The 12,744-nt window shown below is 37.6% G+C and overlaps 1 protein-coding gene across 13 annotated transcripts; it reads right to left on the reverse strand.

The window, feature by feature from the left end:
- Window positions 1–2,055: 2,055 nt before the first annotated feature.
- On the reverse strand, window positions 2,056–12,543 carry LOC107847518 (pentatricopeptide repeat-containing protein At5g38730). 13 transcript variants are annotated; one of them, XM_047399159.1, is made up of 5 exons: window positions 11,876–12,542; window positions 8,912–11,160; window positions 7,841–7,914; window positions 4,355–7,743; window positions 2,056–2,885 (listed from the first exon to the last, which is right to left on the reverse strand). In XM_047399159.1, the coding sequence occupies exon 2, from the start codon at window positions 10,986–10,988 to the stop codon at window positions 9,216–9,218; it is 1,773 nt and encodes a 590-aa protein (XP_047255115.1). In that variant the 5' UTR covers window positions 10,989–11,160; window positions 11,876–12,542; the 3' UTR covers window positions 2,056–2,885; window positions 4,355–7,743; window positions 7,841–7,914; window positions 8,912–9,215. The 13 variants fall into 13 exon arrangements, with proteins under 13 accessions (XP_047255115.1, XP_047255114.1, XP_047255113.1 ...); XM_047399158.1 differs by having other exon boundaries at window positions 7,828–7,914; XM_047399157.1 differs by having other exon boundaries at window positions 8,844–11,160.
- Between the last annotated feature and the right edge of the window lie 201 nt (window positions 12,544–12,744).

Consider the following 12,744-nt stretch of genomic DNA (forward strand, 5'->3'; position numbering starts at 1 on the left):
AGAAGAAGGAGAAGAAGAAGAAGAAGAAGAAGAAGAAGGAGGAGGAGGAGGAGGAGGAGAAGAGGAAGAAGAGGAGGAAGAAGAGGAAGAAGAGGAAGAGGAAGAAGAAGGGGAAGAAGAAAAAGAGGAGGAGGAAGAATCGGAGGAAGAAGAAGAAGAAGAAGAAGAAGAGGAAGAAGAAGAAGAAAAAAAAAGAAAGAGGAAGAAGAGGAGGAGGAGGAGGAAAAAGAAAAGGAAGAAGAGGAAGAAGAGAAAGAAGAAGAGGAGGAGGAGGAGGAGGAAAAAGAAAAGGAAGAAGAGAAAGAAGAGGAGGAGGAAAAAGATGAAGAAGAAAAGAAGAAGAAGAAGAAGAAGAAGAGGAGGAGGAGGAGGAAGAAGAAGCGGAAGAAGAAAAAGAAGAAGAAGAAGAAGAAGAAAAAGAAGAAGAAGAAGAAGAAGAGGACGAAGAGGAGGAAGAGGAAGAAGAAGAAGAAGAAAAAGACGTGGAATGACACGTGGCAACGCGTGTAGACCACAAATTAAAATAAAATCTGGGTATGGGCTTTTAGACGGGTAGATATTCTACTTTAAAATAGTTCGGGGGTAATAACTCCATTTTAAAATAGTTCAGGGGGGTCATATGACCCCCGCAAAGTGTAAGTGTGTAGTTGGGATTTGGGGTAAATGTTGGGGGGCTTTTGACCATTTTCTCTTGTTTTATTAATAACTTAAAACATATATTTATAACTAAATTTCTTGCTAGATTTCAATTCAAATTCAAATAACAAAGGAATAACTAATTCCTAAGTCCAAGCCATATAGAACTTTAATAATTTAAAACTACTAATAGTTATCTACATTTTATTTCTGAGATATATCTTTAACAATTCCTACCAATATTCAATTTTGCTTTTTATCACCTTTTTGTAGAATCTAAACTTAAATTCATTCCTATCTCAAGATTATTCCTTGTCTTCATATTGGAAATAGACACTTTTGCGCTACTCAAAGATTTAACAAGAGGAAAATAATTAACAAACAATGGGAAGTATGTAAAAACAAAAAGATTCTGGGGGGAAAGAATAACTTATATCTGTTGGAAGGCCATTCATTTTGATCATCACATATATCCCCATTAATTTCTAAGGTGGGAATTTGAGCAATATTTGGCCAGTTTACCCCGCTCAAATTCTAGTAGTGGTTTGAGTAATAGGTAGACGGAAAAAGTTAGTCTAAGAGGGAAGTGGACATCCCTTTTACTGGAAGTGACTGGAGATTACGGCAATCCTTGATGGTCCGCTCAGAGAAGGAGGAAGGCAGCGATGATTCTGCAAGAGATGAGTTGATTGCAGGAGACGTCTAGACTTTGAAGCAAAGTGAGGTGCCGTAGTGAATGGATCTCATGATGGTAAGATAAATATAGCTCAGAAAGAGACGGGGGAAACCCTTCTTCTAGCAGTGACTGAATTTGAGGTAAATTTCTAGTACATAGATATTCAAGAGAGGTGGAGCTTTTGCGAACTTGGCTGCTTAATGTTTTCAGATGGTAAGACTTCAAATAGAGCAAGGCAACTCCCTATTATCATCAGCAAGAATATCTGTCACTGTCATCTCTTTGAGACAGGAAAGTCTCTGTAAGTGTCACTCCTTTCGGAATTCCTGAGTATGTTCCGGCAGCTGCTGCAACTTCTCCCATGTAAATACACAACTGTATTCCAAGAATCACATTATAGTCTTTTAGTCCACGTAGGAATCGAAAATCTAGTAAGAACATCACAGCGCTCTACCCTCAAAGTGTGTGCTCTTGGGATCAGCTCAACTGATACATCACAATCACACAGTGTCAATCTATCGAGAATCGTGTTCACTAGCCATCTTGAAGAAAGAAACCATTGAAGCTTTACTCCCTCTTCTCATAATTGACATTTCATGTTCTTGTTAATGAATAGCATAGTGTCCATTGCATACAGGGTTTTGACGAAACCTACTGAATTATGTCGAATCCATAGCTTTTTCTCTACCTTCACCCATTTCAACTAAAGAAAATAAATTACTATGAAAGAGGAGACAGAAAAATTAGAGTGAAGAAATTTTATGCAGTATGAACTTAACTAGACATCATTTAATCAGTAATAACTACATCAAGAAACTACGCAAACAAATTTCACTCCTTCAGGTCTACTTTGTTTCGTATACATTTTACATAGCGTTTACAGTTTGCTCTAACCATTACACCTCAAGAAGTTAAGGTAACTCAACTCAGAAAGTCCAATAACCATGTTGTCTTTTACTTTCCATCGGCCAAGATGTATCCAGAGTAAATAGAACTTTGTTGTATCATCCTAAGGCAAAATACCAGATTGGAAAAACAATGAGGAGATGTTGATTGCTGCTATATAAGCAACGATGCATTTTAAAGCTGTGTGAGCTTAATGCCAAAACCAACAATATATTACATGCATAGTTCTGATGTTCCATCCAACATAAGAATAAATACCACTTAGAGATTCAACCACTTCCCCGTAATCTTGACTTGAGTAAGAGACCTCCGAAACTTTTCCCTTTCCAAATAATCGTTGGGCTTTGTCAAAATCCTGATAATGAAAAAGTAATGGTTTTTACTTATAATCTAACCATAATGGGCAATATGCTTCCTTACATGTTTCATTGAACAACTATTTTTTCCTCATTTTCCTTTGGGCTCCATTAGAGTTGTATGTTCCATGTGCAGCAAGTCATGCTTCATCTCAAGGAAGACAAGGTAGACGGCTGCGTTGTGAAAAAGAACTGAGTTTGAAAATCCTTTATCGACATTTTTGATTGCATAGTTCCTGACCATTCATGCTCTTCCTGTGATTCCACGTATAGACGAACTTTAAGGCAATGAAGACAACATTGAACAACTCCTACAATGACAACTGACAATGGATCAACATTGAAATCAAACTAATAGACAAAAAAGAAAAATTCCTCAAAATTAACCGTCAAGTTATCTAGACACTGGATTACAATATATGCGTTAAGTAAGACTGCATCATATTTTGAACAGCCTTAATAAGAGAGAACTCTTTCTTGGCTATGCTAACAATTCTAACAAGAGAAAAATTCAGCTTTGCCGTAGGTGTCCCATGTGTGGACTTTGAAGATGTTGGCCACTTCTTTTTGCATTGTAAAGTTACTAATCAGCTATAGAGAATGTTTTTGTCAATCATACGCATGTCCTGGTCCATGCCAAAATCCACTAGAGAGCTATTGCTATGTTGGAACAAAAACGGGATGTCAAGGAATCACAAAAGACTTGGAATTCCATCCCTCAAACCATTTGGTGGACTGTTTGGCTTGAAAGAAATGACAGAATCTTTGAAGGCCACTGGAGAGATTTACATAGCCTAAAACAGAGATGACTTATTTTGCTAGCTTTTGGTTCAAACTGGCTATTGTACATGATGTTGATGCATTTTTAGATACAATTAGGGATCTGTAGTTATGTTTTCTCACACCGTCTTAGTGCAAGCATTCATAAATTCTTTTTATAAATGCCATTAATACATAGTGCTGTAAATTTGCATTGTACTATATATCTGCATATTATGAGCTAGGAGTAAAACATCTGTATCTGCTTATCAAATTACAGATGACAAGGTTAATATACATCCCAGGCTTAGGCTAAAAGCAAAGACGGAAATGAAAAACAACAGAAGAAATTAGCATCACATAACTGCTGAAAAGGGACTCAAGCTTTTGCTATCATCTTGGAAAAACCTATGCTTACATTAGTAAAAAACGAGCAATCTAACTGAGACAACAATCGGATGTCGTACTGCTCCAAAAATCCTGACAATGGAAGTTTTATTTACTAACTTCTGATTGTTAATCATGATATTTTTTCTAAAATTTAGATTCTCTATGGAGCTTTAAAATAAAGACGTGTTTGATGATTAGCACAACATAATTTAGATCCTGAAAAGAACATCAGACGTAATTAATAGCAAAGAGATACATCATTCTGATGATCACGCAGATTAACGTCTTTCTAGTTTCTAGAGGAAATGACATTTCAAGCACCACGACGAATCATTCTTCTTAATCAAGGGAAAAGTGATCAAGCTGATTATGATTTGATTTAACTAGAAAACAGTAAAATACTTACTGATCCATTAGGAGAGGCTTCAGGCAAAATGTTAAAATTGCCCTCTAATTTGCTATGATATTTTGGAAGAAACTAGTGGCGTTTTGAGTAAAACTTTTGAAGCTGAGGAATTTGGTAGAAAAATAAATGTTGCTCAACAAGTATGTACCAAAGAGAAAGAATTAGCAAACAAGCAAGGGGAAGTAGAAAAAAAAAAGAAGCTATTGGGGAAAAAGAATAACGTACATCTGTCCGAGCGCCCTTCATTTTAATCATCACAGGTGTTCCTTTCAGTCCCAGTAGGAATCAAAAGCCCAGTAAGGTTGTGGCAACCACCTACCCTCAAAGTTTGTGCTCTTGGGACCAACTCAGTTGATATACCATCAATAGAATCACATTCAGCCAGTATCAAACCCTCGAGAAATATGTTACAATAACTACTAGAAATCATTTCACTAACTTACGACTCCAAATTTAATTTCTGACAAGAAGATATCCATATTTTCTTCAAGGTACGGGACAGAATGCTAATAGGTAAGGAGGCAAGAGAGTTACAGTCAGCAATAATTAATTCATCAATCTGCTTCATTCCATGAAGTTGGGAAGTAAACAATTCAGCTTCATCAAAAAGAACTCCAACCTCAGGAGAACCAAAAACTTCAAACCGTTTGACTTGAAAGTTGGATAGGTGTCTCCAAATTGAGTTCAGAACAACTTGAAATTCTCAATGATGTCATTGAACAAAGATTTTCAGGCAACTCCCATAATTCTTCCCTCACCTCTGTTAATCAAAGCATCACTCTAATGGAAAGGAATTTCAAAGAAGGAAGTAGTCCTAGTGCTGACAAGGAATCATAGTTCTCGCAGTTGCTAAGAGACAATTGTACTAGCAGCTTAGGAAACGAATGACTAGCTAGCCAATTTGGAAATATTGTCCCTCTATATCCAGTGATTTATATTTGTGTGTGGGTGTAGCTCATTAAGTATGTCTCTTTCAATTTGTGAATTGTCGGCAATACTTCCACTCCACTCCAACGATAACCTTCTCAACAAGATTCTTCTCCCCTGTGTTTGCTTTCAGAGCTTCCCTTCTACATTTTGCAACTCAAGAATTGATAGAGATCAATACAAGTTATGCCGATCACCCAAATCTTCCATTCTTGAATCACCGGGACCACCTAAAAGAAACTTGCCTCCGACTAGCACATGCAGGCTTTTCAACTAGCTCAGATAACGGCGTCTTCAAGCGAGAAGTGTTGCTTATGTCAAGATGACACAAGTTGATCAACTTTTCCATCTGCAGTGATAGCTCCTCAAGATCATCACATGATGACACGAGAAGAGTCTCTATGTTATAGAAGACACAAATCGAATCTGGAAATTTTTAATCTTTGTCCGAGAAATATCCAAAAACTTGAGGAGCTTGAATTTGATAAACAAATGTTTTCGCAACTCCACAATCCCATAACGTGACAAAGAGAATGCCCTTAAGGATGTTAGTCCTGGCAATCTGTTATGTAGCACCCTCTTGCTTAGCTTCATTAAGTACCCGCGCTGGAGATTGATTGGAAGCAATATCCTCATCTGCTCTACCTAGGAGAGTGGTTTCAATATCTCAAAGTCACCTTCTACCATTGAATAGGACATGTGCCGACTTTGTTTTAACTTATGAGATCCTTCATTCTCTTCCAAACTAATACAAAGTTCCGAAGACGACATTTGGGCAAAATCATTGACAAGGTCATGCATCAAGAATTTCTCTATATCTCTTTTAGAAGACTCTGGGACCCATTCGAACAACGATCTTGATCTCAAATCGAGAAAGTACTGGTTTCCTGAATGAAACTGTTGTACAAGACCATTAGCAATCCACAAGTGAATAACTTGGACATTGCAAAACAGATCTTTGGGAAATATTGCACAATAAGCAAAACATTGCTTCAAAGGTGCAGGAAGATCACTGTAACTCAACAGCAAAGCTGGTAAGATGACATACGAACGACATGGCAACTCTCATATTTCACTTCTTAAAATGTCTCTCCACTCATCCATCTCTAATTTGGTGCATAAAATACAACTAAGTGCCTTCAGAGCTAAAGGCAATCCTTTGCACCCGTGTGCAATTTGTTTTCCAACCTCTTCAAGTTCTGGATGTTCCTTAGGATCCCTGTTTTCTAATGAATGTCGTTTGAATACAGCCCAAGAGACTTCATCAAACAGAGTCCCCAAGTTGATTGCCCCACAACCCATCATCAAGACGACACTCTCTTTACATGTCGTTACAATGATCTTACTTCCTATTTCTCCTTGTACAAAGAGATTACTCAAGTCATCCCACTCATTATAGTTGTCATCCCAGATGTCATCCAAAACAATAAGAAACTTTTTGTCTTTTAAGCTTCTCTTCAATTTGACTTGTAGTTGATTAAGATGTCATCAACCGTTAAACCAATTTCTTGAAGTAACCCTTTTGTATTCTGAAAGCATCATATAGACACACAAAAGCAAGCTTCCAAATCAAAATAAGCAAAACGTTGCTTAAAATGTGCAGGAACATCATTATAGCTCAACATCAAAGCTGGTAAGCTACCATTCGAACGACTTGACAGCTCCCATATTTCACTTATTAAAATGTCTCCCCACAAATCCATTTTTGTGTGTCTGAGCCATATGATGCTTTCAGAATAACAAAATTGTTACTTCAAGAAATTGGTTTAATAGATGGTGACAATCATAATCAGCTAAAAGTCAAACTGAAGGAAAGCTTAAAAGGCAAAAAGTTCCTTATTGTTCTGGATGACGTCTGGAATGACAGCTATAATGAGTGGGATGAATTGAGAAATCTTTTTGTACAAGGGGATATAGGAAGTAAGATCATTGTAACGACACGTAAAGAGAGTGTCGCCTTGATGATGGGTCGTGGGGCAATCAATAAGGGGACTCTGTCTGATGAAGTCTCTTGGGCTTTATTCAAACGGCATTCATAGAAAACAGGATTCCTGTGGAACAACCAGAACTTGAAGAGGTTAGAAAACAAATTGCAACAAGTGCAAAGGATTGCCTTTTGTTTTTATGAAAGCATCATATGGATCAGACACAAAACCAAGCTTTCAAATCAAAATGGTTCTGATCATTGTAAACAGCTTTAGCAAGTTTTGTCTTACCCACGCCACCCATTCCAACAATAGGAACTACAGATTATTTCTATTTGCATCCTTGGACAATAAATGGTCAATCAATTCCTCTATTTCATTCTGCCTATCAAAGACATCAGATTCATGAACCAAAGAAGTTGAAGGTCTTCTAGTTTCTAGTTTACCCGAATAAAAATGCTCCTTTAAGCCAAGGCGACCAATTTGAGTTTCCAACACCTCCAATGTTTCACTGGTGTCTTCCAACTTCTCCTTTATGCTAAGAAGAAACTCATCACTTAAGCACAGGTTAAGGACATTTACTTGCTGGTTGCTTGTTTCTGCAAGATTTTGAAGCTGAACTTCCACCTTAAGCCTCAAAGCCTCGTAATTGACTTCTTCCATTAAGTTTTCAGCACCATCCGCAGCACCTCAAAGCTCATTAAACCACTGGTTCACAACTGAATTTGATGCTTGCCTATTCTCCGCATCACTTACCACAGCCTGAAGGCCAAACAAAGTCATTTTCAGCCTCTTAAAGAGCCGAACATCATTCTTATGCATCTGAAACATCTTGAGCAGATTAACCTGAGGAGCAAACCTATCAAAGAGACCACTCAAAGCTGAAGAGAGAAATGCACCACCAACTACCAAGCTAATCTCCATTTCTGATATCTGCAAAGCAAAACAAAATGATTTTAAGAAAATATTAAGCACTTTATTTTACCTGTTGAATTCTAAGAGAAATTTGCGAACAAGTATGATCAGTGATTTCTCTCCATCTCTCTCTCTTTTGCTAGTGGTCTTACTTGTAATCAAAACTGTCATTTATTCTATTTTCTAACAAGAAGACAAAGACTTCATAATGGAGTCTGGTTTCTTGACTATGTCAATTGAATAACCAGAAAAAATTAAAAAATGCTCTTAACTATCACAAATGGTTCAAAATGTCACCTTCCACTAATTGAATCAAAAATGCCCTCAATATTTTTTTCAAGGTCGAAAAATACCCTTCACTTAATAGCAGAATATTAGAAAAATGGCTTCATCCTATTGAACTACGTAGATTTTTAAACCCAACCCAATGGTACAAAACCTAAACCCACCTAGTAACCTGTTTTTATATGAACCTAACCTATCTTTCTATTTGAATATTTTTATGCTGTATTTATGCTGCATTTCCCCACTATGTGGGAATATAGTGGGTATGTTATTGTTGTTGTATTTATGCTGTATTAGTTGTAGTGGCCCATGTTCTTCCTTTTTTCAATTGTCTTTGTCTTCATTTTAGAGTTTTTTAATCCCTTTTCGATTATATGTTTTATTTCTACTTCATTACGTATATTCTTTTGGCACTGAGTATTGCCTGATGTGGTCCCTCCCCTACCTTTGATATGTTGCATATTTACTCGATTCAATCAAGCAAATTTCCAAGCTCAGTTAAACTAGAATGGCAGCAGGCAGATAGAACATCACACAAGGTAACTTCATCAGGAACCACATCTATTTTTGTCTCGAAAAAGTTCGACTGCCTCCATGTCGTGTCCATTAAAATATATCCAGCAGCACAGAATTAGAACATACGGTATCAGCATGGTGGATACCTTTTTTGAATCAAAGATTCTTCCTCATTTTGCCGACAATGTAATGTCATAGAAGTATTAGTTGCTACCTTCAAGTAAACCAGCACAAAAAGCATATGAAAGGCCCAATCGAACCACTGCCAATCTCTTCCTTATACATTTGAAATATGATATATTCCAGGATTCCCAGCAGAAAGAAGCACAATGACAACATGGCTCAACCACCTTTGTGAAAAGTTGACAGTGTTGTTCTTGCTTCATGTCTCCAGAGAGAATTTGTGAGAGCACAACAGAATCATATTTATTAGCAGAGACTGCTCAGGCTTACAACAGAGTGCTTCAGCTATGATATCCATACCTCAAGAATCAAAGACGTCAGAAGCCAATTTGTTTCTAATATAGCATCTTCAATTGCTGGATGTCATCGTAGACGGTTCTGGAAATCAGACCTCTTTGCATCACGTTACTCCAAAACATATCTATAAGGGTATTCTCGTCAGAGTAAGAAGCATTAAAACTTTTGTACGTTTTGAGGGTTATCATTAGCCTTCTTCTGTACATATCGTCTAACAAATATGACGCAGCACCAAACTTCCCTACCTTAAAGTAAGCATATGCAAGAGTAGCATATATTAGACTATCTCCACGCACCCCCTTTGTTTGCATAATGTGGAAAACTTTTTCAGCACCGTCAATTTTACCTCTCTTGCACAACCCCCTTATGATTGCCCTATAAAAGGACACATCAACAAGATAACCTCTTCTTGTAAACTCATCTGGCAATGAGACAACTGCTACCTCATTATTCAGGTGGCAGTAAGCATCCACAAGCCACGAATAAGAGCAGTAACTGGGGGAAAGTCCAATCCTAACCATGTCAAATAATACTTCTTTGGCCCCATCTGTATCCTTTACCTTACAAAATCCATGAATCATAGCATTGTAAGTGAAGCGGTCAGGTTTCAGTCCACTTTCCAACATCTTATATTTCACCTTGAGAGCAGATTTCATATCCCCGATCTTGCAGTAACCATTAATCAAAGTGTTGCAAGTCACATTATCAGGTACAACTTTCTTCTCATTCATCTCATTTAATAGTATATTTGCATCCTTCATCTGGCCTTGTTCACACAATTTCCGAAGAATTGAATTGTAAGTAACAACCCCAGGATACAAACCCTTTGCCTCCATTACATCTCTCAATCTTAAAGCTTCAGTAATGTTGTTGGCTCTGCAATACCCATCTATCAATGTAGTGTAAGTAACCAGGTTAATGGTAGCATCTTTAATTTCCTTGAAAAGCCTTATAGCCTCCCTCATCCTCCCTTCCCTGCAGTAACTGTAAATTAAAGAGTCATAGGTTACAATATCAGGACGTACTCCTGCTCTTTCCATCCTATCCTGCACGCACAAAGCTTCATAATGCATGCCTTTCTTGCAATACAGTGATATCAACGTGTTATAAGTGTAAAGGTCAGGGAATGTAGCTTTAAACTCCATTTCTCTCAATAAATCTTCAGCCCGCTCAACATCACCAGACTTGCAACAAGCATGCATAAGCACATTATAGATATATATATTTGGAACCACCCCTATTTTTTGCATCTTTTTGTAAATTTTCCACAAAGTATCAGTCAACCCATCCTTCACCAATGAATTCAGAAGGGTAGTACAAGCATGCGCATGGGGCATAAGCTTACAAACCCTCATATGCTCAAAAACTTGAATTGCATCATGGGTTAGTTTTGAATTAGCATAGAATATCACCAACCAACTTAAAAGATGTGAGTTCACATCATTATTCAGATTGGAGCTCACAAGCGCATTCAGCACTGTCGGTGATGATAAAAAGTCTCTGACTGCCACCTTTTGAAGCATGGCTTGTGCAATTTTGAAGTGTTTTTGTTTGGTAAGTATGTAAATCATAGTCCAAGAGAATTGCAACGAATGCTTGTAATTGGGAACGGATTCGGCCCACTGAAAGAATGACCATGAGAGGGAGAAATAATATTGCGATATATGAAGAAGGGCTTGACTAATAGCGGTGGAAGTCACAAATGAGCCGGTCTTAGGCTTCAAAAGATTGTCCCAATGTCCCTTGAGGACAACTGCAGCAACAGCTTTGACCTTTTCATTGTTCGCATTTGCGCGAACCAGGTTGGCCATGAAAAAAGAAAGATAAGCAATCCACCCAAAGTTCAACACCACACTGGCTTCCAATATTTGTTGTAGCTTATGTTCAAGTAGTTATGTAATTCAAAAATGTTGGAAAGAAATTATTGAGAACCAGTTCTCGGCTTTGGTGTATCTCATCAGTCATCAAACTCATCAATGCTGGCTGCAAAAGTAACATAACGACCAAATAGAAGATGATTTTAGAGGAAGAACTCATATATAATAGAAAAATTTACTACTAACTAAAAAAAACGTAGTAATTATAATGAATCCAGTCCCTGAATCTACACGGGCAAGGCGCTATGCAAACCTATTAAAAACAAACTATGCTATAAGTATTGAGGTGATCATATAGCTCCTCGCACCTATATCATAACAACTGGTAAGCTTATCGGAACAGGCTATGGGAAGTTCATTGCCGGTTAATTTACGCTCCCTTTGGTAGGACCTATAGTGTTGTGACTTGTGACTCTCGTCTGCAAAGCCAATGCTGCATGGAGATGTCCAGCCAGCGACCGGCTCACTAGCTGACCCTTTAACAGAAAAACAAATGCCTTCCCTAATCCAATAATGTGTGTGTATGTATCTTTTATTTTTGTATTTTGTCAATTTTAATGTCACAAAGTAAATGGATGTAGACTGTAGAGGTCCTCCAACAATTAAAGGTAACCCTTATTGTAGTTCTTACACTACAATTTCTAACTATCAACTTCTACTAGTTCTATCATCTTGTGGGAAAAAATTCTGCAAGCTATTTTGCACCAACTCACATAGAATGATAGAGCAAATAGGACATGTGAATGTGTGTAGTAAGTATGTAGATTAAACTCCAAACACTTGTGAATTATTAAAAACAAAGAAAAACAGAAGAAGAATACTCAGTTTTCTTAGCCCCGGAAACATGATCAAATTGTTTCACCTTTGCCACCTCCCATAACCCCACTGCCTTTGAATGCCCTTCTCCTGCCTCATGGCCCATCATGTACTTTCTCAACCCTAGCAACATCATCCCAAGTATCTTCTCTGCCTCAAGATTGTTCTGCCTATTCGACCACCCAAACCCTAGAAGTTTCACTACTCTCACAACCCCAATTTCCCACTGAAAACCTCGAATCATATCATTATCATGGATCTCCAATCATTGAAAGCTACAATCAAGAACGAATGAGAGTAAAGGAAATCAATATGGGAAATAGATCACAGTTTTCGAAAGTCTAGTTAAATCGTGTTTAGACATAATAGGGTGACCCGTGACCCTCCTATCAAACCTCCATCACAAACGCCCTTCAAAAAACTTCAGCCTATCCTTGCTTATCGGTTTCCGCCAATAAAACTGATATCAGAAGAGGACTCTTAGTAGCTCATTTAGTTGGCTACTTGAACTTTTACCTTATTGATGAGGACTCGATTTCCCACTGTATAATCTCCACCCCCATTTTCCTACCCCTACCGAGATGTAGAAATTGAACCTGCTTCCGCAATGAAGGTCCTACCCCTAACCCAGCAACCCCTAACGCCTATCCTACCCTATCCCCAATTTGAAAAGAAATACCCCCTACATTGCATTTTACTTGGCCTTCTTACTAAAAAATAGTTGTATCCATTTATGAAAAATCAAGAGAATTTTATATATATAGCCCTTTCTACTGTATTAAATAATTACATATAGTGGTAATAGTAAAACTTACAGTTTCAAAGTATCATTAGGAAGGTTAGTTTAGTAAAAATACACCTCATTATTCAAATT

The sequence above is a fragment of the Capsicum annuum genome, chromosome 11 (assembly GCF_002878395.1).
Source record: "Capsicum annuum cultivar UCD-10X-F1 chromosome 11, UCD10Xv1.1, whole genome shotgun sequence".
NCBI lineage: Eukaryota > Viridiplantae > Streptophyta > Magnoliopsida > Solanales > Solanaceae > Capsicum > Capsicum annuum.

What these genes read in the sequence shown, in the direction of transcription:
- LOC107847518 (XM_016691805.2), bottom strand. Translation starts at nt 10,988, where the DNA reads ATGGCCAACCTGGTTCGCGCAAATGCGAACAATGAAAAGGTCAAAGCT.